Source organism: Triticum dicoccoides, chromosome 1B (assembly GCF_002162155.2).
Source record: "Triticum dicoccoides isolate Atlit2015 ecotype Zavitan chromosome 1B, WEW_v2.0, whole genome shotgun sequence".
Classification (NCBI taxonomy): domain Eukaryota; kingdom Viridiplantae; phylum Streptophyta; class Magnoliopsida; order Poales; family Poaceae; genus Triticum; species Triticum dicoccoides.
In genome coordinates this window covers 14,847,201-14,873,614 of record NC_041381.1, presented here as the reverse complement: position 1 = coordinate 14,873,614, position 26,414 = coordinate 14,847,201, and the positions used below count along the sequence as shown (strand labels likewise).

The 26,414-nt window shown below is 45.1% G+C and overlaps 2 protein-coding genes across 2 annotated transcripts; one reads left to right on the top strand and one right to left on the bottom strand.

The window, feature by feature from the left end:
• Positions 1-220: 220 nt before the first annotated feature.
• Positions 221-2,555, bottom strand: LOC119316190 (malonyl-coenzyme A:anthocyanin 3-O-glucoside-6''-O-malonyltransferase-like). The gene has a single exon (XM_037590519.1). It carries the CDS (start codon positions 2,370-2,372, stop codon positions 1,005-1,007), a length of 1,368 nt encoding a protein of 455 aa, XP_037446416.1. The 5' UTR covers positions 2,373-2,555; the 3' UTR covers positions 221-1,004.
• A 3,810-nt stretch (positions 2,556-6,365) lies between these two features.
• LOC119349989 (mechanosensitive ion channel protein 5-like) lies at positions 6,366-24,341 on the top strand. Its single transcript, XM_037618056.1, has 3 exons — positions 6,366-6,416; positions 23,690-23,900; positions 24,067-24,341. Exons 1-3 carry the CDS (start codon positions 6,366-6,368, stop codon positions 24,339-24,341), a joined length of 537 nt encoding a protein of 178 aa, XP_037473953.1.
• The last annotated feature ends 2,073 nt before the right edge of the window (positions 24,342-26,414 follow it).

Genomic DNA, 26,414 nt, shown 5'->3' with positions numbered 1-26,414 from the left:
GGTGTAGCAAATCTCCACAGACGATGGACAACGTTCATGTTGGTCTATTTGCAAGCGGTTGGCTGTGTCAGAACTCCTTCGTTTCTCTTTCTTCTTTGACTTTGTGCTTTCTAGATACACTATCATTAGTAGGTCTCAATAATATTTTGTGGTGGCATAGATCTCATGTAATTGATGTTATTTTAATATCAATATATAATACCCTTTGTCAAAACACATGTACTAAAAGGGCTACCGCCATCTATGACTATATTACTCCGTCCATTTTACAATGATCATACATGCTCGGTCGACTTCTAGTTGTTGGAATTCAAATCCAACGATTGTTGTTCATATTCCTCATGTAGCCATAAATATTAACCAATAAGCACCCCTGGCCTGAACCGACAACCTTTTTCCTCTCCTTAAGCTCCGATACATCGTCCCCTGCTCGGGCTTGGTGCCTGTCTAATCCAAGCGATAAGGTTGATCGTAATGGAAGTATTATAGAGTAGTATCATGCATGCCAACTAGGAAAATTTGATAAGGTGACATAGAATTAAATGAAGAAAGAGTGGGGTGAGCATCATATCATGATACTGTATCATATTAAATGTTGTGCTAATATGTATCATGCATGTCAATAAATGAAGTTATCTATGATACTAACACATGATATTATGCACTACGGGTGTAGTATTATACATTAGTATCATATACATGATACTCACCATTACGATCAGCCTAAAAAAATCCTCACAAACTTGTGAACCATGGTCCTCGCATGCGATAGCCGCGTCATCATCTCCGACAAGGACCTGCCACATCGCCCCGTCTCAACCTCTCTACCATTCCAAATAATTGCGTGATTTCAAAAATACAAATTACAAATTTACAATACATATAAGACTCAAGTATTAACTCCGTTCTAGATTTGTCCAGATACGAATCTAACACTGAAATTTGTATAGGTAACTATAATGCAAAGTAGTAATTGGGAGCAGAGCGAGTATATTATAGCTTGTTTAGTGGTGATGAAGCCACGAAATGGCATCGTCGAAGCACTTTTGGAACCTCTGCATGCCAGCCGGCGGTAGAGAGATGCCCACTTCCATGACGCCCCCGGCGCTGCTCCGGCGGCTCTCCGCCAGCGCCATCGCGCCGGTCCTCGCCACGGACACGATCTCCACCTTGGCCGGCCGCCCAAACCCGAAATCAACGTCGTAGACCCTGAACCTCGGCGACCCCGCCACGCTCAGCACACCTCCACCGGTCGCGACGGCCTCTAGAATCTTCTTCGGCCACGACTCCATCTTCTCGGGCGACGCGGTGTGGCCCATCGCCTCCTCGATGGCCGCGGCTACAGCCGTGCACGCGACGAGGATGCCACCGGCACCGGCCGCCGTGAGCTGGTCCTTGGGCGCGGCATGCAGGGCGGCACCGATGCAGTTGCCGAGGTACTCGTCCGGTACGGGGTCGGGCTTCATCCGCGGGCGGTGGTCGATGGGGAAGAGGATGTAGGTTGGGTCGCCGCTGCTTGCTTCGTCGTCGTCTTTGGCTCGCTGGTAGCAGGACCAGATGAGGCCGAAGGTGGCGACGAGGGAGGAGCATCGCGGCAGCGGCGCGCCCGCCTCGCCGGCGGCGGCGGCCACAACGTCCTTGACGCGCTGGATGTCTTTCCTCGAGAGCGTGAAGGTGGCGAGGAGCTTGTCGCTGGACATCTTAACGTACTCCATCTCCTCGGTGCTCATGAGGTCTTCGACGTAAATGTCGTAGATGTGGCGGGAGCTCGGGTCCTTGGTGACCAGACTTCTGTCGACCACCGGGGGAGGAGGCGCGGCGGCGCCGGTGCTTGCGGCGGCCCAGGCGTGTAGGAAGCGCGTGGAGGAGGCGCCGTCGCAGGCGGCATGGTGCAGGGAGATGCCAACGGCGAGGCCGCCGCGGAGCACGGTGGCCTGGAGGGCGAGCACCGGGCCAACCCCCGTCGAGAGAGGCGGCACGAGCGGCAAGATGCTGGCGACCTCCCTCGGCCCGTCGGCGGCCAGCTTGTCGAAATCGACGGCGTACTCGGCGACAGTGAAGGCGACGCCGTCGCCGGGCTGGTAGTGGAGCTCGTAGCAGTCGGCCGTGCCGGGCGTGAGCCGGAGGCGGCCGGCGAGGGGGGAGTAGGCGCGAAGGGCTTGGGCGAGCGAGGTCCTGAGGGTTGAGAGGATGGCGGAGGAGACACCGTCTTTGCCACCGGTGTCTGGGGTGAGGCTGTAGAAGAAGACGCGCTCCACGGGCGGGGAGTTGAGCCAGTAGACGTCGAAGAAGGTGAGCGGGAGGGAGGTCTCCGGCGCGGGCGGGGGCGCTACGACGGCGCTCTCCAGGACGCAGAGCTGTGGTGGATCCATGGCTCCTTACGCGGCGGAGATTGATTAATGATTATTTGTCCCTGTCTTCTACTTATCTTTCTTCTTTGAGGGATCGAGAGAGATGTATTCGGGTGACAAACTAGAAGGGGCATTCACCACGTGTGATTGCTGTGTCTCTATCTTATCCAGCATGAGACAGGTAGTGTGGAAAGATTTAAAGCGCATCCGTAAGAGCATCTCCAACACCGCCGAACATGCGGCGCGGTAAAAAAACGTTTGCAGCACGCTGATAGTCTATTTTGGCGCGGCGACGAGCGCTTGCTCCAGCGGCCGCTACAAATTTTAGCGTGTGAGTAGCTTCACCAAACGTGTTAAAAAGTAGCGCGTACGAGCAACCGGTGCTTTCCATATGTTGTATTTTCGACACGAGATGATATTTCAAACATCAAAATAAAGACATGGCATAATTTAAATTCATGACATAAAAGAAGGTGAGTTGAGTCAGTAGACGTCGAAGAAGGTGAGCAGGAGGGAGGTCTCCGGCGCCGGCGGGGGCGATACGACGGCGCTTTCCAGGACGCTGAGCTGCGGCGGAGATGGCAGCGGGTCCATTGGTCGTTCAGTGTCGCATTTTTATCTTTCCTCTTTGAGGGAAGATCCAGAGAGATAGATGTATTCGGATGAGGGTGGTGACAAATGAGAACGGGCCCTCACCACGTGTGTTGTGTCTCGATATTTTGTTTCAGAGGGTGGGGTTGGAGAACGACGCGTTGGCTACCGGGAGCGCGCTCGAACAAAAAATATATCAATTATTTTTTAATAAATTTAAATTTTTTAGATGTTCGTGTTAATGTCACAAGCATCTTCGAAAATTTTCATACGAAATAGGCATCGATGTTTCGTCGGTGAAAAAATAAACTTACGGTAACATTTGGGTTTTTCTTTTTGCACAGGACAAATTTTTTAATCTTTTCTCCTACAAGTTTGTATGTATTAGCTATTTATTTGGATGTGCCCAAAGATTACATAGATTTGTTTTGAATTGTTTTTGACATTTCAACAAATATTTTCGCGCACAGGAGCGCGGGCTCCCGGGAGCACCAATGGATTTCCGGGTGGTTGTGTCTCTATCTTATCGAGCGTGAGATAGAGAAAGTGGGAAGATTAAGAGAGATTTCACCACCACTTGTCTCCCACCTTGAATGGAAGCACACAATTGCACGCATACAAACACGTGTGCGTGTTTTATACATGCTTGGAAAATATTTGAAATTGATCAATTACTGTGTTCCAAAGCTTACATACTACACAACGCACTAATTAAAGACCAAACCAAGTGATTTGCCTTAGGCACGCTAACATCTGATGTCATGTTCTACTCGCCAGTTGCTAGCAAGGGCTCCTGTAGCTCTCACCACTTCAGGAATAATTCCATGTTGTTGGCATCCTTGTGGATTCAATAGGAGGTTCATTCCGCACATTAACGTTGAGTGGTAGCATCCGGCACTCAATGTCAAGGTCCTTTAGAACTTTGATCATCTCCTGGAGCACCAGCTCCCTCCTCACGTACCTCATCCCCATGTCGTGAAAGTTGAGCGTGTGACAGAGCCATATGGATACTTTTAGCTTGTTGGTCTCATCTACATCTCGAAGGACAACCATCGCCCCTGGGTGCCAATGCTCTTTCTTGTTGTTGATGTAACTGGAGTCACAAGTTTAAAACTTGGTTAGTTCGATGTGATATACTAAATTACACAAGCAACATTGGGAAACTTCCAACATTAGGTTTAATGTTAATTGCCAACACGCACATAGTTCAGTTGTTAACAAATCAGATTTGATCAAACCATGGGATAAAGACACTACTACTTACCGTAGTATTCTTTCTTTCATGAGTGCTAGTTTCGCTACCAGCGTGGCAACATGAATATAGAAGTCAATTCCTTCTCCCATATCGGGACTCCTGTAGAAATTCATAATCGATGGTGGCCAGTACATTGTTTAAAGAATTCCTTATTTAACACTGTTTTAAATTCAGTTTTCCTATTTCACACTGAAGAAATATTTCTTCACTATCTAACACCAACATTAAATTTTATTCCCAATATAAAACTTCCGTCCATTCTTTTGACCTATGGCATGTGAAATGACAAGTTTACCCCTGACACTAGAAGCACCTAAGTCAGGTCATGGTCATTGTCACTGGCTTCGCCGGCCCACAATCCCCTCGCACAGGAACACCAAGCTTCGGAGCACCAACTGATGTAGGCCTTCCTTGCCGACACGCCGCGCGAGCATACGCTGAAGTGGACTGTGCTATGCAGGGTCGTCCATATGGTGCGGACGAGCATTGGGTGAGCCCATGGTGGAGTGTGTGTTTTCGAATGCCAGATCGATTCACCCAAGCAGCGCACGTACGTGCAATGCATGCTAGCTCAAAAACACATGTAGCTTGATTAATTTTTCCCTAAAAGCAAATGTGCTCGTCTCTAATCCCTCCGTTCCTAAATATAAGACCTTTTAGAGATCCCATTATAGACTACATACGGAGCAAAATAAGTAAATCTACACTCTAAAGTCTGTCTATATACATTCGTATATAATCCATATTAAAATGTCTAAAGGGTCTTATATTTAGGAACAGAGGGTACGTGCTGCCTCGAGTCTTGATTGCGCTAGCTTGGCGAACAACATGAAGGAAACTTGCCCTAGAGGCAATAATAAAGTTGTTACTTTATATTTCCTTATATTATGATAAATGTTTGTTATTCATGCTAGAATTGTATTAATCGGAAACTTGATACATGGGTGGATACATAGACAAAACACCATGTCCCTAGTAAGCCTCTACTAGACTAGCTCGTTAATCAGAGATGGTTAAGTTTTCCACTACAGGAAACAGGTAATTTGCCGTCTGTGAATCCCAGACGGAAAGACCTAAATCCAGACGGCAAAGATTTTGCTGTCAGGAAGCAGACGGCAAAGATAAGTCGGCAAAGAAAACTTTGCCGTCAGCTTTTTATCGGGAAGACGGCAAAGACTTTGCCGTCAGCCAACTCTGTCTTTGCTGTGAAGCCCAGTAATAGCAGACAGCAAAGAAAACCATCTTTGCCGTCAGCTAGACTACGTCTTTGCCATCAGCCTCATATACCCCAAACGGCAAAGAATTTTTTATTATTTAAAAAATTATATGAACCAACAGTGCAGGTGCAGAGGCCGTACATGGTCGAAGGCGTACGCAGAATTTTTCATAGCAATTTCGCAACAACCAATATAAGAATCGATGATAGAACTAGTCCATTTACAGTATATATCCAGCACCACTCACTCATCCACGAACAAGCAAATTCTATTTCAACTTCTAAAAAAACTACTCTATTTGACGAACTAGGCATTCCGTCGAACACCTTGCGGGCGCCGGCGACGTCCCCCGTGGCGACCATGCACTTGAGGAGCACGTCGTGGGACACGACGCCCAGCGTGATGGAGGGCTCGGCTGGGACGTCGCGGAAGGCCTAGATGGCGCGGGCGGGCTGGCCGGCGTCGTAGTACGCGGCGAGGAGTGCGGAGAGGGCGCGGTCGGAGGGGCCACGACGAGGCGGATGGTGGAGAGGGAGTGTGGGCATGTCGGCGGCGGCGTAGAGCGCGATGATGCGGATGAGGAAGCCCTCGGAGGGGTGCGGCGCCGGGAGGGCGGTGAGGGAGGCGGAGAGCACGGAGCAGACGAGGTCGGGGCGGGCGGCGGCGGTGAGGAGGGAGACGGCGAGGGAGAAGATGGAGCGGTCGCCGAGAAAGGGCGGGTGCGGGATGCCTTTCAGGAAGAGGGCGGCGAGCTCGTCGGGCGGCGTGGCGGCGCTGCGGATGGAGTTCTTGATGCGGACGAGCTCGGCGGGGCTGATGGTGGGGGCCGTGGAGGACTGGGCCTGCGTGGAGAGGAGGCGCACGAGGGCCTGGCGGCGGAGGAGCAGTGCCGGTGCCAGGGCGAGGGCCCGGCAGAGCACGGCGGCGGCCGGTCGCCATCCCATCGTGGGCATGGGTGGTTTGTGGGCTGGTGGCATGTGTGTGTGGGTGGATGTGGACCTTGTGCGCGTGTGAGAGGATAAGGGAGACGGCACGTGGGTGCGTCCGTGCGTGGCAGGAGGTGTGGTGGGTGGTTGTGCAGGCAGGTGGGATGGGTGGTGTGGATCGTGCACATGAGGAGCGGACGGTGTTGGATCGCTGCCATGTCATCAATCCGTGTAGTTGATCCGCGTGCTGTGCTTTCTCTTTGCCGTCTTAAACTTTTTTTTTACAGACGGCAAAGTACTTTGCCGTCTTCGTTTTTTTTACAGACGGCAAAGTACTCATTTTGCCGTCTGTAGAGAAAAACGAAGACGGCAAAGTATTTTGCCGTCTGTGTTTTGGTTTGCAGGCGGCAAAGTTAGCTCTTTGCCGTTTGTATTTTTTTTCGTAGACGGCAAAGTCTATTTTACCATCTATGTTTCTTTGCCATCTGCTGATGATGGCAAACCCTTTCTTTGCCGTCTGCCCGACAAAAAGCTGACGGCAAAGGCGGCCCCTGACGGCAAATTAGTTGTTTCCTGTAGTGTCCTAACCATAGACATATGTTGTCATTTGATGAACGGGATCACATCATTAGGAGAATGATGTGATGGACAAGGCCCGTCCGTTAGCATAGCATATTGATCGTTCAGTTTTATTGCTATTGTTTTCTTCATGTCATATACATATTCCTTTGACTATGAGATTATGCAACTCCCGAATACCGGAGGAATTCCTTGTGTGCTATCAAATGTCACAACGTAACTAGGTGATTATAAAGATTTTCTACAGGTATCTCCAAAGGTGTTTGTTGGGTTAGCATAGATCGAGATTAGGATTTGTCACTCCGAGTATCGGAGAGGTATCTCTGGGCCCTCTCGGTAATACACATCATAAGAAGCCTTGCAAGCAAAGTGACTAATGAGTTAGTTGCGGGATGATATATTACGGAAGGAGTGAAGAAACTTGCTGGTAACGAGATTGAACTAGGTATGAAGATACCGACGATCGAATCTCGGGCAAGTAACATATCGATGACAAAGGGAATAACGTATGTTGTCATAACGGTTCGACTGATAAAGATGTTCGTAGAATATGTGGGAACCAATATGAGCGTCCAGGTTCCGCTATTGGTTATTGACCAGAGAGGTGTCTCGGTCATGTCTACATAGTTCTCGAACCCGCAGGGTCCGCACGTTTAACGTTCGATGACGATTTTGTAGTATATGAGTTATGTGATTTGGTGACCGTATGTTGTAGGGAGTCCCATATGAGATCACGGACATGACGAGGTGACTCAAAATGATCATTTGGGTAAAGATTGATATAAAGGACAATGGTATTCAGACACCGGAAGTGTTTCGGGATGCACCGGGTACTTATCGGGTCACCGGAAGGGGTTCCGGGCACCCCCAGCAAAAGATATGGGCCTTATGGGCCAAGAGGGGAAACACATCAGCCACAAAGGGGCTGCCCCCCCCCCCCCCAATATGGGCTGGAAGGCGAAGAAGGAAAGGAAAAAGGGAATAGGATTCCCCCTTCCCCTCTTCCCTTCCTACTCAGAATGGGAATAGGAAAGGGGGGATGCCGAATTGGGAGGACCCCAAGTAGGATTCCTCCTACTTGGGGCGCCCCCTTGGCTGCCTCTCCTCCCCTCCAACCTATATATATGTGGGGGGGGCACCGCTAGAACACACACCAACAATTTTTAGCCATGTACGGCGCCCCCTCCATAGTTTAAGCCTCTGGTCATATCTTCGTAGTGCTTAGGGGAAGCCCTGTGCGGATCACTTCACCATCAGTGTCACCACGCCGTCGTGCTGACGGAACTCGTCTACTCCCTCGACACTTTGCTGGATCAAGAGTTTGAGGGACCTCATCGAGTTGAACGTGTGCAGAACTAGGAGGTGCCGTACATTCGATGCTTGATCGGTCGGAACGAGAAGAAGTTCGACTACATCAACCACGTTTTCAAACACTTCTGCTTTCGGTCTACGAGTGTACGTGGACACACTCTTCCCCTCTCGTTGCTATGCATCTCCTAGATAGATCTTGCATGTTCATAGGAAATTATTGAAATTGCATGCTATGTTCCCAAACAGTGGCATCCGAGCCAGGTCTATGCGTAGATCATATGCACGAGTAGAACACAAAGAGTTGTGGGTGGTGATAGTCATACTACTTACCACCAATGTCTTATTTTGATTTGGCGGTATTGTTGGATGAAGCGGCCCGGACCAACCTTACATGACCACGTTCATGAGACCGGTTATGCAACTAGTTTTGCATAAAGGTGGTTGGCGGGTGTCTGTTTCTTCAACTTTAGTTGAATCGAATTTGACTATGGCCGGTCCTTGTTGAAGGTTAAGACAGCAAACTTGACGAAAGAACGTTGTGGTTTTGATGCGTAGGTAAGAACGGTTCTTGCTAGAAGCCCGTAGCAGCCACGTAAAACTTGCAACAACAAAGTAGAGGACGTCTAACTTGTTTTTGCAGGGCATGTTGTGATGTGATATGGTGAAGACATGATGTGATATACGTTGTTGTATGAGATGATCATGTTTTCTAAAAGTCATCGGCAACTGGCAGGAGCCTTATCGTCGTCGCTTTATTGTATGAAATGTAAACGCCATGTAATTGCTTTACTTTATTACTATGCGTTAGCGATAGCTGTAGAAGCAATAGTTGGCGAGATGACCACAACGCTACGATGGAGAGCATGGTGTCAAGCCAGTGACGATGGAGATCATGACGGTGCTTTGGAGATGGAGATCAAAGGCACAAGATGATGATGGCCATGTCAGGTCACATATTTTGATTGCATGTGAAGTTTATCTTTTATGCATCTTATTTTGCTTAGTACGGTGGTAGCATTATCAGATGATCCCTTATTCAAATTTCAAGGTATAAGTATTCTCCCTGAGTATGCATCGTTGCGAAAGGTCTTCGTTCTGAGACACCACGTGATGATCGGGTGTGATAGGCTCTACATTCATATACAATGGGTGCAAGACAGTTTTGCTCATGCGGAATACTCAGGTTAAACTTGACGAGCCTAGCATGTACATACATGGCCTCGAAAAACTGGAGACCGAAAGGTAGAATGTGAATCATATAGTAGATATGATCAACATCGAGATGTTCACCATTGATGACTACTCCATCTCACGTGACGATCGGACATAGTTTAGTTGATTTGGATCACGTTACACTTAGATGACTTGAGGGATGTATGTTTAAGTGGGAATTCTTAAGTAATTTGATTAATTGAACTTTAATTTATCATGAACTAGTCCTGATAGTATTTGCAAATTATGTTTTAGATCAATAGCTCGCGTTGTAGCTCCAATATTTTTGATATGTTCCTAGAGAAAAATAAGTTGAAAGATGTTAGTAGCAATGATGCGATCTGGGTCCGTGATCTGAGGATTGTCCTCATTGCTGCACAGAAGAATTATGTCCTTAATGCACCGCTAGGTCGAAGACCGATTGCAGGAGCAGATGCAGACATTATGAACGTTTGGCACGCTCGATATGATGACTACTTGATAGTTTAGTGCACCATGATTTACGGCTTAGAACCAGGACTTCAAAATCGTTTTGAACACCACAGAGCATATGAGATGTTCCAAGAGATAAAACTGGTATTTCAGACTCATGCCCGTGTCGGGAGGTATGAGACCTCTGACAAGTACTTTGGCTACAAGATGGAGGAGAATAGCTCGGCCAGTCAGCATGTGCTCAGAATTCTGGGTACTACAATCGCTTGAATCAAGTGGGAGTTAATCTTCCAGATAAGATAGTGATTGACAGAATTCTCTAGTCAGTACAACTAAGTTACTGGATAGGGTCGGCCCTGGGTATGGCCGGTGGGGCGACGGCCCAGGGCCCAGGCGAGGAGGGGCCCATGATGTAGTATATATCTACACTATAGCACAGAAGAAAATAGGTAAGAAATTATAAAAGAAAAGAAACGAGGGCTAGGCCCATCAGATAGGTAGCAATCGATTATTAAACCATCACGCGGTCTCGGCGTGACTCACGGCTACTCGTTTCCACTTTTCCTTCGTCTCGTCGATCGTGAATCTTGAACTGTCGCCCTGCCTGTCGCTCGTCGTCTCGCCGCCAGCCTGCTAGCCGCTCCGTGCGCCGCGGCCACACGGCAGTCCGGCACCGGCAGCCCGGCCATCCGCCCATCCAGCAAGTCAGTACGTATCTCAGGCCGGCCGTGAGCGCACCACAGTTGCAGGTGTCATGTATCCATGAGTCGATCCATGTTCCTGAATCCTGATCTACCTCCCCAAACCCCAATTTGACGATTTTAGTAGTTTATTTTATTCTTTATTTAGTATGTACGTATTCATCTATTTATCCATGATCCATCCTCCAATTTCAGATTTTCAGTATGCACTGGTTCGGCTATGTGCTGCATTGAGAAGGATATTTTGGACAAAACCGATCTTGAGAGGTTCTTGATTGTGCCCTTAATGACTTTGCATCAAGAAACGCCTAAAGAAACTTTTTCCAAAGCACTAAAGTATTATTGTTGTCGATGTTGTAAGCCATTCTTATTTGAGGTAATCATGTCATCTTAGTTTCATTTTGCTATCTTTTTAGTATCATTGTTAACGATGGAGTCGATTCGACTTGGCTTATTATTGTTGTTAATGGAGTCAGTCTGATTATTATAGTCAATTTTTAAACTTAACATGTGTAGTTGAAAGTTACTCTTAATAAGTATATAGGGGGCCATGTCGACGAGTTCGCCTAGGGCCTCCCGAAACACAGGGTCGGCCCGGTTACTGGAACTTCGTGATGTACTATAATATGCAAGGGATGACAAAAATGATTCTCGAGCTCTTCATGACGCTGAAATCGACGAAGGTAAAAATCAAGAAAGAGCATCAATTGTTCATGGTTAGCAAGAACACTAGTTTCAAGAAAAGGGCAAAGGGAATGCAAGGGAACTTCAAGAAGAATGACAAGCAAGTTGCCACTCCCGCGAAGAAGCCCAAAGCTGGTCATGGCCTGAAACTGAGTGCTTCTACTGCAAAGGGAATGGTCACTGGAAGCGGAACCACCCCAAATAATTGGTGGATAAGAAGGATAGCAAAGTGAACAAAGGTATATTTGATATACATGTTATTGATGTGTACTTTACTAGTGTTCGTAGTAACCACAGGGTATTTGATACCGGTTCAGTTGCTAAGATTAGTAACTCGAAACAGGAATTGCAAAATGAATAGAGACTAGTTAAGGGCGAGGTTACGATGTGTGTTGGAATTGATTCCAAGGTTGATAAGATCATCATCACATACTCCCTCTACCTTCGGGATTAGTGTTGAACCTAAATAAATGTTATTTTGTGTTTGTGTTGAGCATGAATATGATGGGATCATGTTTATTGCAATACGGATATTCATTTAAGTCAGACAACAATTGTTGTTCTATTTACATGAATAAACCTTCAATGGTCACACACCCAATGTAAAGGGTTTATTGAATCTCAATCATAGTAATACACATATTCATAATATTGATGCCAAAAGATGCAAAGTTGATAATGATAGTGCAACATACTTGTGGCACTACCGTTTAGGTCATATTGGTGTAAAGTGCATGAAGAAACTCCATGCAGATGGACTTTTGGATTCACTTGATTATGAATCATTTGATGCTTGTGAACCATGCCTCATGGGCAGGATGACTAAAACTCTGTTCTCCGGAACAATGGAGGGATCCACTGACTTACTGGAAATAATACATACCGATGTATGCGGTCCGATGAGTGTAGAGGCTCGCGGCGGGTATCGTTATTTTCTAACCTTCACAGATGATTTTGAGCAGATATGGGTATATCTACTTGATGAAACACAAGCTCAAATAATTCAGAATGGTTTCAACCACTGTCTCATCGTAACAAGAAAAATAAAGTTTCTATGATCTGATCGCGGAGGCGAATATTTGAGTTACGAGATTGGCCTTGATTTAAAACAATGTGGAATAGTTTCAGAATTCAGAATGTAGTGGAGAATCATCGTAACAAGAAAAATAAAGTTTCTATGATCTGATCGCGGAGGCGAATATTTGAGTTACGAGATTGGCCTTCATTTAAAACAATGAGGAATAGTTTCACAACTCACACCACCTGGAACACCACAACGTAATGGTGTGTCTGAACGTCGTAACCGTACTTTATTAGATATGGTATGATCTATCATGTCTCTTACTGGTTTACCACTATCTAGGGTTATGCATTAGAGACAGCTGCACTCACGTTAAATAGGGCAGTGTTACTTTGTAGATAGTAACACCGTATGAACTGATGGCAGTGTTACTATCTACAAAGCTCAACTTGTCACAAAACGTTTTGGCCAAGTTCAAGGAGTTGGCTGCGATGAGACTTTCCCACTCGTAGCGATGCTTAACTCTGTCTGAATCTTGTTAGCAATTGCCGCATTTTATGAAAGGTGGAAAATGGATGTCAAAACTCCATTCGTTAATGGATTTCTTAAAGAAAAGTTGTATATGATGCAACCAAAAGGTTTTGTCAATCCTAAAGGTGCTAACAAAATGTGCAAGCTCCAGCGATCCATCTATGGACTGGTGCAAGCATCTCGAAGTCAGAATATACGTTTTGATGAGTTGATCAAAGCATATAGTTTTAAACAGACTTGCGGTGAAGCCTATATTTACAAGAAAGTGTGTGGGAGCACTACAACATTTCTGATGAGTATATGTGAATGACATATTGTTGATCGGAAATGATGTATAATTTTCAGGAAAGCATAAAGAAGTGTTTGAAAGGAGTTTTTCAAAGAAAGACCTCGGTAAAGCTGCTTACATATTGGGCATCAAGATCTATAGAGATAGATCAAGGCGCTTGATAAGACTTTGGATAAGTACATACCTTGATAAGATTTTGAAGGAGTTCAAAATGGATCAGTCAAAGAAGGAGTTCTTGCCTGAGTTGTAAGGTATGAAGTTGAGTAAGATTCAAACCCCAACCACGGCAGAAGATAGAGAGAGAATGAAAGTCATTCCCTATGCCTCAGCCATAGGTTCTATAAAGTATGCCATGCTGTGTAACAAACCTGTTGTGTACCTTGCCATGAATTTAGCAAGGGGGTAGAATATTGTTCCAAGAGTAGATCAATAGACAACGGTCAAAATTATCCTTAGAGGACTAAGGAAATATTTCTCGGTTATGGAGGTGATAAAGAGTTCGTCGTAAAGAGCTACATCGATGCAAGCTATGGCACTGATCTAGGTGACTTTAAGTCTCAATCTAGATACTTATTGAACGTGGGAGCAATTAGCTAGAGTAGCTCCATGCAGAGCATTGTAGACATAGAAATTTGCAAAATACATACGGATCTGAATGTGGCAGACCCGTTGACTAAACTTCTCTCACAAGCAAAACATGATCACACCTTAGTACTCTTTGGGCGTTAGTCACATAGCGATGTGAACTAGATTATTGACTCTAGTAAACCCATTGGATGTTGGTCACATGGCGATGTGAACTATGGGTGTTAATCACATAAAGATGTGAACTATTAGTGTTAAATCACATGGCGATGTGAACTAGATTATTGATTCTTGTGCAAGTGGGAGACTGAAGGAAATATGCCCTAGAGGCAATAATAAAGTTGTTATTTTATATTTCCTTATATCATGATAAATGTTTATTATTCATGCTAGAATTGTATTAATCGGAAACTTGATACATGTGTGAATAGATAGACAAAACACCATGTCCCTAGTAAGCCTCTACTAGACTAGCTCATTAATCAAAGATGGTTAAGTTTCCTAACCATAGACATGTGTTGTCATTTGATGAACGAGATCACATCATTAGGAGAATGATGTGATGGACAAGACCCACCCGTTAGCATAGCATATTGATCATTCCGTTTTATTGCTATTGTTTTCTTCATGTCATATACATATTCCTTTGACTATGAGATTATGCAACTCCCGGATAACGGAGGAATGCCTTGTGTGCTATCAAACGTCACAACGTTACTGGGTGATTATAAAGATGCTCCACAGGTATCTCCAAAGGTGTTTGTTGGGTTGGCATAGATCGAGATTAGGATTTGTCACTCTGTGTATCGGAGAGGTATCTCTGGGCCCTCTCGGTAATACACATCATAAGAAGCCTCGCAAGCAAAGTGACTAATGAGTTAGCTGCAGGTAGATGTATTACGGAACGAGTAAAGAGACTTGCCAGTAACGAGATTGAACTAGGTATGAGGATACCGACGATCGAATCTCGGGCAAGTAACATACCGAACACAAAGGGAATAACGTATGTTGTCATAACGGTTAAACCGATAAAGATCTTTGTAGAATATGTGGGAGCCAATATGAGCATCCATGTTCCGCTATTGGTTATTGACCCGAGAGGTGTCTCGGTCATGTCTACATAGTTATCGAACTCATAGGGTCCGCACGCTTAACGTTCGTTGACTTTTTGTATTATATGAGTTATGCGATTTGGTGACTGAATATTGTTCGGAGTCCCAGATGAGATCACGGACAAGATGAGGAGTCTCAAAATGGTCGAGAGGTAAAGATTGATATATAAGACGATGGTATTCGGACATCGGAAGTGTTTCGGGATGCACCGGGTACTTATCGGGTCACCGGAAGGGGTTCCGGGCACCCGCGGGAAAAGATATGGGCCTTATGGGCCAAGAGGGGACACACACCAGCCACAAAGGGGCTGGTGCATGTTGGGCAACATAGCATGCAATTTCAAAAAATTTCCTACGATCACGCAATATCTAGGAGATGCATAGCAACGAGAGGGGGAGAGTGTGTCCATGTACCCTTGTAGACCGAAAGCGAAAGTGTTAGTTTAACGCGGTTGATGTAGTCGAATGTCTTCACGATCCAACCGATCTAGTACCGAACGTATAGCACCTCTGAGTTCAGCACATGTTCAGCTCGATGACATCCCTCGAACTCTTGATCCAGTAGAGGGTTGAGGGAGAGTTCCATCAGCATGATGGCGTGGTCACGGTGATGGTGATGTGATCCACGTAGGGCTTCGCCTAAGCACTATGATGCTATGACCGGAGGAGTAAACTGTGGAGGGCGGCACCGCACACGGTTAAGAGAACAATTGATGGTCTATGGTGTGGCCCCTACCCCCATATATCAAGGAGGGGAAGAGGAGTCGGCTGGCCAAGTGGGGCGCACCATGGGGGGCAGTCCTACTAGGACTCCACTCCTAGTAGGATTCGCCCCCCCTTCCTTTCTTACCGGAGGGGAAAAGGAAGGAGAGGGAGAGGGAGAGGGAAAGGGGGCGCCGCCCCCTCCCTAGTCCAATTAGGACTGCCATGGGGGGCATGCGGTCACCCCTTGCGGCCCTCCTCTCTCTCCACTAAGGCCCATGTAGGCCCAATACTACCCCGGGGGGTTCCGGTAACCCCTCGGTACTCCGGTAAAATACCCAAACCACTCGAACCATTCCGATGTCCGAATACTACCTTCCAATATATGAATATTTACCTCTCGGCCATTTTAAGACTCCTCGTCATGTCCACGATCTCATCTGGGTCTCTGAACAAACTTCGGTCACCAAAACACATAACTCATAATACAAATCGTCATCAAACGTTAAGCGTGCGGACCCTACGGGTTCGAGAACTATGTAGACATGATTGAGACACATCTCCGGTCAAAAACCAATAGCAGAACCTGGATGCTCATATTGGTTCCTACATATTCTATGAAGATCTTTATCGGTCAAACCGAAATAACTACATACATTATTCCCTTTGTCATCGGTATGTTACTTGCCCAAGATTCGATCATCGGTATCATAATATACCAAGTTCAATCTTGTTACCGGCAAGTCCCTTTACTCGTTCCGTAATACATCACCCCGCAACTAACTCATTAGTCATATTGCTTGCAAGGCTTATAGTGATGTGCATTACCGAGAGGACCCAGAGATACCTCTCCGATACTCGGGATGACAAATCCTAATCTCGATCTATGCCAACCCAACAAACACCTTCGGAGACACCTGTAGAGCATTTTTATAATCACCCAGTTACATTGTGACGTTTGATAGCAGACAAGGTGTTCCTCCGGTATTCGGAGTTGCATAATCTCATAGTCAGAGGAATATGTATTAGTTATGAAGAAAGCAATAGCAATAAAACTTAACAATCACTATGCTAAGCTAATGGATGGGTCTTGTCCATCACGTCATTCTCTAATGATGTGATCACGTTCATCAAATGACAACACATGTCTATGGTCAGGAAACAAAACCATCTTTGATTAACGAGCTAGTCAAGTAGAGGCATAGTAGGGACACTATGTTCTATCTATGTATTCACACATGTATGAAGTTTTCTGGTTAATACAATTCTAGCATGAATAATAAACATTTCTCATGATACAAGGAAATATAAATAACAACTTTATTATTGCCTCTAGGGCATATTTCCTTCAGTCTCCCACTTGCACTAGAAATCAATAATCTAGATTACATAGTAATGATTCTAACACCCATGGAGTCTTGGTGTTGATCATGTTTTGCTCGTGGAAAAGGCTTAGTCAACGGGTCTGCAACATTCAGATCCGTATGTATTTTGCAAATCTCTATGTCTCCCTCCTTGACTTGATCGCGGATGGAATTGAAGCGTCTCTTGATGTGCTTGGTTCTATTGTGAAATCTGGATTCCTTTGCCAAGGCAATTGCTCCAGTATTGTCACAAAAGATTTTCATTGAACCCGATGCATTAGGTATTAGACCTAGATCGGATATGAACTCCTTCATCCAGACTCCTTCTTTTGCTGCTTCCGAAGCAGCTATGTACTCCACTTTACACGTAGATCCCGCCACAACGCTCTTCTTGGAACTACACCAACTTACATCTCCACCATTCACGTATCTGGTTTGTAACTTAGAGTCATCCGGATCAGTGTCAAAGATTGCATCGACGTAAGCATTTACGACAAGCTCTTTGTCACCTCCATAAACGAGAAACATATCCTTAGACCTTTTCAGGTATTTCAGGATGTTCTTGACCGCTATCCAGCGATCCACTCCTGGATTACTTTGGTACCTCCCTGGTAAACTTATAGCAAGGCACACATCAGGTCTGGTACACAACATTGCATACATGATAGAACCTGTCGGATGTGGGGTTCTTGCAAACCCTTAAGGTTCGAACACTGGGGTGCACGTGAAGTCTTTCCCTCCTTCTGATCTACGCCCTAGCTCACTAAGATCTCGTGGACAAAGTCGACGAACTTGCAACACAGAGAGACACGAGGTTTATACTGGTTCGGGCCACCGTTGTCGTGTAATACCCTACTCCAGTGTGGTGGTGGTGGATTGCCTCTTGGGCTGATGATGAACAGTACAAGGGAAGAACAGCCTCCTGAGGTTGAGGTGTTCTTGTGAGTAGGCTCTCGATCCGGTTCGATCAAGCTAAGATGAGATGCCTCTACTATGGTGGCTAGCTCTACTTATATAGGCCCTCACTAGTAGAAAAAGGACCTAATATGAGACACATTAGTGCCAGTTTGGTTTTGAGCCGACACTTATGTGTCCATTAGTGCCGGTTCCAATGGCTAGCCGGCCGTTCTCATTAGTACCGGTTCGTGGCGAACCTATAGTACTGGTTCGTGCCACGAACCAGTACTAAAGAGGGTGGTGGCAGGGTGCTGTCAGTCTGGGGCCCGTCCAGCACCTTTAGTACCGGTTCGTGGCACGAACTAGTACTAAAGGTCGACGTACATAAACCCTTCGTCCCCCCGAGCCACTCTGTTCTTCCCCTTTCCCCTCACTTCCTCTGTTCTTCCCCCTCTCTCCTCGAGCTCCTCACAAATTTTGCCCAAAATTTGTCAAGATTTGAAGGCCCCCATCCATTCAAATGATCACAAAGGTTAGCAACTTTGTCCTTTCAACTCTCATTGCTAGATTAGCTCTTGCAATGCTTTGTATAGTGATTAATTTGGGAGGAATAATTATATTTGCTAGTATTTGATTTATATGCAATTTGAGCACAAAAATAACACTTAGTTTGCATATGTAGGTGTGGTTTACTTAGTGCCTTCTAAATCTCCGTCGTAACCACCGTCGATTGCCCGCACCGTCCCGTCACCGGCACCACCTTCTGGTGAGGCTCTTGTTCATGAATGTTTTACATTACCAAATTGATGTTTATGTCATTTGGATATATAGTTACTCGTATAATTATCTTACCCGTACGTCGTTTGTTATACAGAGTGCCATGGTTTTGATATCCGTCCCCGTCGGCCCTCGTCCTTGTTATGATTCGGATGTTGTATATTCTCTTTTAAAACTAGTTGCTGCATTTCATGTTTATGACAAATTATGCCCATCAAGTTGACATAGATATTTTTATCTAGGAGGTATGTGAACCGGAAATTCCAACTGACCCTATTGTCGAGAGGTTAAATTTAGTTGAAAGAGAAAACGAGTATTTGAAAGAAAAATTGAAAAGAATTGAGGGGGGGGGGGAAGATGGAATTGGAGTTGCATGTTGCCGATGTCGTCGATGATCACAAGATCAAGATGGAGAAAATGAGGTTGAAGATTAGAAAGATTAGAAAATATGCCATTGATAGTGTGGCTTGGTATCATTATGCTATTGGATCAATTGTTACCTTAATTGCGATCTTCATCGCGTTTGTTGTTGCATTTAAATTCTTTAGCTAGAGAGTTATTTGTATGTTGCATTTAATGAAGTGTTGTATATGAACTTTATGTATGAACTTTATGTATGAACTTGTATTAATTTGGTCTATTCGGTGTTGTGTAATGAAGATGAGCCGACAATGGATGTATGATGATAGATGCTCTCCCGAGTTCATTAATGGCATGCATACTTTTCTGCTTGCCGCTGAGGCAAACAAGCGGGCGGATGGTTTTATGCCTTGTCCATGTGCTGGTTGTAAGAATGGTCACAGTTACTCTACGTCAAGAACCATTCACGTCCACCTATTTGAGTCCGGTTTCATGCCCCACTATAATGTTTGGACCAAGCACGGAGAAATAGGGGTTATGATGGAAGACAATGAAGAAGAAGAGGACGACGACGGCTATCCTGGCCATGGGTTCCCTGAATATGATGATACAACAATGGGGGAAGAAGCTGAGCCGGCAATGCAGAAAGAAGCTAAAGAAGAGGCATCAGATGAGCCCGCTGATGATCTAGGTCGGGCCATTGCCGATGCAAAGAGAAACTGCGCAAGTGATCTGGAGAGGACGAAGTTGCAGCGCATGTTAGAGGATCACAAGAAATTGTTGTACCCGAATTGCGAAGCTGACAAAAAAAAGTTGGGCACCACACTTGAATTGCTGCAATGGAAGGCAGAGAATGGTGTATCTGACAAGGGATTTGGAAAGTTGCTGGTAATGATAAAGAATATGCTTCCAAAGGACAAAGAATTGCCCGAGAGTACGTATGAAGCAAAGAAGGCTGTCTGCCCTCTAGGGTTAGAGGTGCAAAAGATACATGCATGCTCTAATGACTGCATCCTCTACCGCGGTGAGTACGAGGATTTGAATGCTTGCCTGGTATGCGGTGCATTGCGTTATAAGATCGGTCGCGATGACCCTGGTGATGTCGAGGGTGAGCGCCCCAAGAAGAAGATTACTGCCAAGGTGATGTGGTATGCTCCTATAATACCACGGTTGAAACGTTTGTTCCAAAACAAAGAGCATGCGAAGGCGATGTGGTGGCACGCAGAAGACCGTAAGAAAGACGGAAAGTTGAGAGTACCCGCTGACGGTTCGCAGTGGAGAAAAATCGAGAGAAAGTACTGGGAGGAGTTTGCAGGTGACCCAAGGAACATATGGTTTGGTATAAGCGTAGATGGCATTAATCCTTTTGGGGAGGAGAGCAGCAACCATAGCACGTGGCCTGTGACTCTATGTTTGTATAACCTTCCTCCTTGGTTGTGCATGAAGCGGAAGTTCATTATGATGCCAGTGCTCATCCAAGGCCCTAAGCAACCCGGCAACGACATTGATGTGTACCTAAGGCCATTAGTTGAAGAACTCTTACAACTGTGGAATGGAACAGGTGTACGTGCGTGAGATGAGCACATGGGGGAAGAATTTGACCTAAAGGCGTTGCTGTTCGTGACCATCAATGATTGGCCTGCTCTCAGTAACCTTTCAGGACAGACAAACAAGGGATACCGCGGATGCACACACTGTTTGGATGATACCGATAGTATATATTTGAATAGTTGTAAGAAGAATGTGTACCTGGGACATCGTCGATTTCTTCCGAGCAGGCATCCCGTAAGAAAGAAAGGCGAGCATTTCAAAGGTGAGGCGGATCACCGGACGAAGCCTCGCCACCGTACTGGTGCTGATGTACATGATATGGTCAAGGATTTGAAGGTAATCTTTGGAAAGGGTCCTGGCGGACAACCTGTTCCGAAGGACGCTGACGGACGCACACCCATGTGGAAGAAGAAATCTATATTTTGGGACCTGCCATATTGGAAAGACCTAGAGGCCCGCTCCGCAATCGACGTGATGCACGTGACGAAGAATCTTTGCGTGACCCTGCTTGGCTTTTTGGGCGTGTATGGGAAGACAAAAGACACACCAGAGGCATGGGAGGACCAGCAACGTATGCATGGAAAAGACGACATACATCAGGGTCAGGCCAGCTACGCTCTTACCAAAGAAGAGAAGGAAATCTTCTTCGAATGCCTGCTCAACATGAAGGTACCGTCTGGCTTCTCGTCGAATATAAAGGGAATAATAAATATGGCAGAGAAAAAGTTCCAGAACCTAAAGTCTCATGACTGCCATGTGATTATGACGCAACTCCTTCCGGTTGCATTGAGGGGGCTTCTTCCAGAAAACGTTCGATTAGCCATTGTGAAGCTATGTGCATTCCTCAATGCAATCTCTCAGAAGGTAATCGATCTAGAAATCATACCAAGGTTACAGAATGATTTGGCGCAATGTCTTGTCAGTTTCAAGTTGGTGTTCCCACCATCCTTCTTCAACATCATGACGCACGTCCTAGTTCACCTTTGCGAAGAGATTAACATTTTGGGTCCTGTATTTCTACACAATATGTTCCCCTTTGAAAGGTTCATGGGAGTCTTGAAGAAATATGTTCATAACCGTGCTAGGCCAGAAGGAAGCATCTCGAAGTCCCATGAAAATGAGGAGGTCATTGAGTTTTGTATTGACTTTATTCCTGACCTTAAGCCGATTGGTGTTCCTGAATCGCGGCATAAGGGCGGACTGGAAGGAAAAGGCACGCTAGGAGGGCATCAAATAATATGTATGGACGGGCATTCTCTCACTGAAGCACACTACACAGTTCTACAGAATTCCGCCTTGGTGGCTTTGTATATGGAGGAACACAAGAATTTTCTATAGTCCAAACACCCGGAGAAGTCTGACGACTGGATTACATGCGAACAAATGAGGACTTTCGCCGGTTGGTTGCAGAAACGTGCCCTGAATGATGGCGATATTCAAAATGACTTGTACTCACTGTCCCAGTTACCATCTTCGAATATAATGACTTTCAAAGGGTACTAGATAAATGGGAATACATTTTACACGATCGCCCAAGATAAGAAGAGCACCAACCAAAACAGTTGTGTCCGCTTTGATGCAACAACCAACACGGCAAAGGAAACATATTATGGTTACATAGAGGACATATGGGAACTTAACTATGGATCAGGTGCTTTGAAGGTCCCTTTGTTTCAGTGCAAATGGGTCAATATGATACGAGGCAGGGTAACGGAAGACCCTCAGTACGGAATGACAACAGTGGATCTCAACAATCGTGCGTATGCAGATGAACCATTCGTCCTAGCCAATGATGTGGCGCAGGTTTTTTATATGAAAGACATGTCTACCAGGCCGAGAAAAAGAAAAGATAAGGAAGCAAATGGATCATACGACGAGCCAAAGCGCCACATAGTTCTTTCAGGAAAAAGAAACATCGTGGGAGTGGATGACAAGACAGACATGTCAGAAGATTATGAAAAGTTTGATGAAATTGCTCCATTCACAGTGAATATTGACCCGAGCATCCAGTTAAATGATGAAGATTTTCCCTAGCTACGGCGCAAAGGGACACACGAGAAGAAAAAGTTTCACACCCAAATATCTGGGATGTGATCGGCTTCACTATCATCACTTTCTTCTGTGTTTCACACCCAGGAGGGAATGTCTGTAATAGTTAGGGTAGTTAATTATGTGTTTTGGCATTTGAAACGCGAAGAAATTTTATGTGCAAACAAATTCTTTTTCATGCATTTACTGATTTTTTTTCCAGCTAAATGACCCTGAAATTGAAAAGCATTTGAAATGAACTCAGAAAAGGTTGAAAGTTGGCATGGTATCATAATTTCATACAAATAGCATGTGCAAAAAAGTAGAGAGGGTTACGGCAAAAACTGGATACACTTCGTGTACAAAATGGACAATCTTTTTCGAAGTATCAGGGTTTCCGACGAAAACTGAAATGTTACAAAGGCATTTCATTTTTTAAATAACCTAAGCATTACCAAATTGAACATAATGATAAAACACACTAATATTAAACATAAGAAAAAGAATCACTGAAAAATCTTTTTCCAAAGTTATGTTATTCACAAACTAGTGATTCAAAATTTAAACTATTCAAATTTGAAAACTACCGGCACTAACAGATCAAAGTTTGTAAATTTTTGTACCTAAAGCAAAAATATTCACAAAGAAACTCTAAATACAGCAAAAAACAACTCAAAAATAAATAAAACAAATAAAAAAGCAAAAAAATTTAAGAAAATAAAAAAGCCCGCCTGCTGGGCCAAAGCGGCCTGCATACGACTAGAAACTCAACCTTTTGTTGGGCCAGGATGCAGGCCCGCAAAGGCCCAGTAGGCCCACATGGAAGCAATGAATTGGTAGGCCCAGTAGGCCTGCTTAGGAGAGGAGCTCGAGAGAGCTACCGCACTGGGGCTTATAAACCAGTGCGGTAGCCCTTCGACTAGCGAGGTGGGACTAAACTTGCCGCACCGCACTGCGCCTTTAGTACCGGTTGGAGCCACCACCCGGTACTAAAGGGGGTGCGCTTCCCGCCGCTTGGCCTGGCCAAAACAGACCTTTAGTACCGGTTGGTGGCTCCAACCGGTACTAAAGGTCCATCCTATATGTACAACATTTAATAAAATTCAGTTTCCCTCTGTTTCTTCCCTCTGTTTCCTCCCTGAAGATATATTAAAGGTCCATCCTAATATTAGCTTGCACTCATTGACTAAAGGTTTAACCACCTGAATTTCAGGTTGTTGTCGAGGAAATGAATATCTTGACAACAGTCTTTCTTCGATACGACAACCTGAAGATATATTATCCCAACAACATACTGGCCACCATACTAATTATGAATTTTTACAGGAGTCCAGATATGGGAGAAGGAATTGACTTCTATATTCATGTTGAAACACCGGTTGGGAAACTAGCACTCATGAAGGAAAGAATACTACGGTACGTAGTAGTGCCTTTATCCCATGGTTTGATCAAATTTTATTTGTTAACAACTGAACTATGCGCATGTTGACAATTAACGTTAAATATAATGTTGGAAGTTTCCCTGTGTTGCTTGTGTAATTTAGCAGATCTAACTAACCAATTTTTAAACTTGTGACTCCGGTTACATCAACAACAAGAAAGAGCATTGGTACCCAAGGGCGATGGTTGTCCTCCGGGATGTGGATGAGACCAACAAGCTGAAAGTATCCATATGGCTCTGTCACACGCTCAACTTCCAGGACATGGGGATGAGGTACGTGAGGAGGGAGCTGGTGCTCCAGGAGATGATCAAAGTTCTCAAGGACCTTGACATTGAGTATCGGATGCTACCACTGGACGTGAATGTGCGGAATGCGCCTCCTATTGAATCCACAAGGATGCCAACAACATGGAATTATTCCTGAAGCACTGAACATTCATGGGGCATTTCCTATCCGGTTCGAGCGGTGAGAGCTACAAGAGCCTTTTCTAGCAACTGGCTAGTAGAACATGACATGAGATGTTAGCGTGCCTAAGGCAGATCACTTGGTTTGGTCTGTAATTAGTGTGTTGTTTAGTATGTAAGCTTTGGAACACAATAATTGATCAATTTCAAATATTTTCCAAGCATGTATAGAACACGCACACGTGTGTGTATGTATGCCATTGTGTGCTTCCATTCAAGGTGGGACTCAGGTTTGGTCGGGTTGGCACGATGTGAGCCCGATGTGCCTCGGGCTGTAGCGATGCCATATCATCCTGGCCCGACCAGCACACCGTGATATGCCATGCTGGCACGAAATTCCTCAGGCGTGGCACTGAATTGGTCGGGGGCAACCAAGCCCCCTTGATCATTCTGATATCGTCCATTCCTTGTCTCTATTGCTTGTATTAGAGTAGTGCTATTGTTACTTCTTTATCGGTAGATCCTATACTGTTGCATAGCATGTCTTTGCTACTGCTGTTGATACAATACTGCGATCCTACCACGCATGGTCTATGTATGCTAGAGTCCCATCAGTGGCCCTACATCCTTGTTTGTCTGCCATGCTATACTATTGTGTCGTGATCCCTTCGAGAGATGATCACGGATATGCCTTATGCTACATACCTTATATGTTACTTTGGTGGACCCCGTACATTGGTGGCTTACGACATGGAGCGAGATGGACTGCAACAAGATGCCGACGAAGACAAAGACTATTACTAATTTAAATTATAAACTCTTACACTATACATGATAGATGATATGATTAATGTCTAGTCAGCTTGGAGAGCACCCGCGAGTGATTCACTATTGGCGGAACGATAGGGTAGGTAGGGACCACCTAGCATAGAGGTGGGTCTGGTCCTTGGTCGATGTATGTGGTTCGCATGAGTACTCACCGTTGCATTGCTCCTCTTTTCCTTTGACCTGGTCGCTACAACAGATGGTAGCGCCGCGGATGTAGGCTACCCCGATGGAGCTTACTACATGGAGAACGAGGACCAGGAGTAGTTCAGAGGTCTCAGGCAAGAGGCCTTTCCTTTCAATCTAGTCTAGATATTTTGCTTAGTCTTCTTAAAGCAAACTTGTCAAACTATGCTTTGATAAGTGATGTATTATGGGTCCTTGTGACCCAGGCTTGTAATATAAAAAAATATGTTTGATTTGTGTTGTAGAGTTGTGTGTGACATTTACGGGATCACCGTTCATGATTCATTTATAGTTCACGATTAAATGGGGGTGTCATAAAAGGTAACAAAGACCAGTAGACCACCTAACATACAACATGGTGGGTGTACTGAAATCTGACATGCATTGTTGGATCCCGCAACTAAGACGCTAGAGGAGCGTCATTACCTTTCCCGAGGCATTGTATTCTGAAAACTTTTTTAGTAGTCTGCTGACACAGATGATGGACAGCGTTCTTGGTTGTGTTGACTTTTTTTTCTCTTTCTTCTTTTGTCTTTTTTGTCTATATACTTTATTAATATATCAACTGGGTCTTAATATTGTGTTGTTTCAGAGATCAAGTGTAATTGATGCCATTAATATCAATATAATGCACTTTGTCAAAATACATGTACTGAAAGGGCTATCGCCATCTCCGACTATATTACTCCATTTTATAATAATTAAGAGGACTAATCCCTAACCTCAGGCTGCAATCCATACATCAAATTGCAATGGAACCATACATAAAATATACATATGCTCGTTCGACTTTTCTAGCTGTTGAATTGAAAACCAAGAACCCTCTCTTTCCACTTCGACGTGTCGTCCCCTGCTCGGGCTCAGCGCCTTTCTAATCCACGTGACAATGGAAAGAAATTCTACACAAACTTGTGAACCCTTATCCTCGCCTGAGATAGTTGTGACGTCATCCCCATCTCGGAAAAGGTCCATCCACATCGGCCTCATCTCGGCCTCTCTTACTCTTCCTACAAATTGAGAGATCTCACATTTGGAGTAGCAAATAAATCACTCCAAGCCAAAAATAAGTGTCTCAAACTCT

Coding starts and splice junctions, on each gene's coding strand:
- LOC119316190 (XM_037590519.1), bottom strand. CDS start 2,372: ATGGATCCACCACAGCTCTGCGTCCTGGAGAGCGCCGTCGTAGCGCCC.
- LOC119349989 (XM_037618056.1), top strand. CDS start 6,366: ATGGGTGGTTTGTGGGCTGGTGGCATGTGTGTGTGGGTGGATGTGGAC. Junction 6,417..23,689: donor TGTGGGTGGATGTGGACCTT/GTGCGCGTGTGA, acceptor CCTGAATTTCAG/GTTGTTGTCGAGGAAATGAA. Junction 23,901..24,066: donor AAGAATACTACGGTACGTAG/TAGTGCCTTTAT, acceptor CCGGTTACATCA/ACAACAAGAAAGAGCATTGG.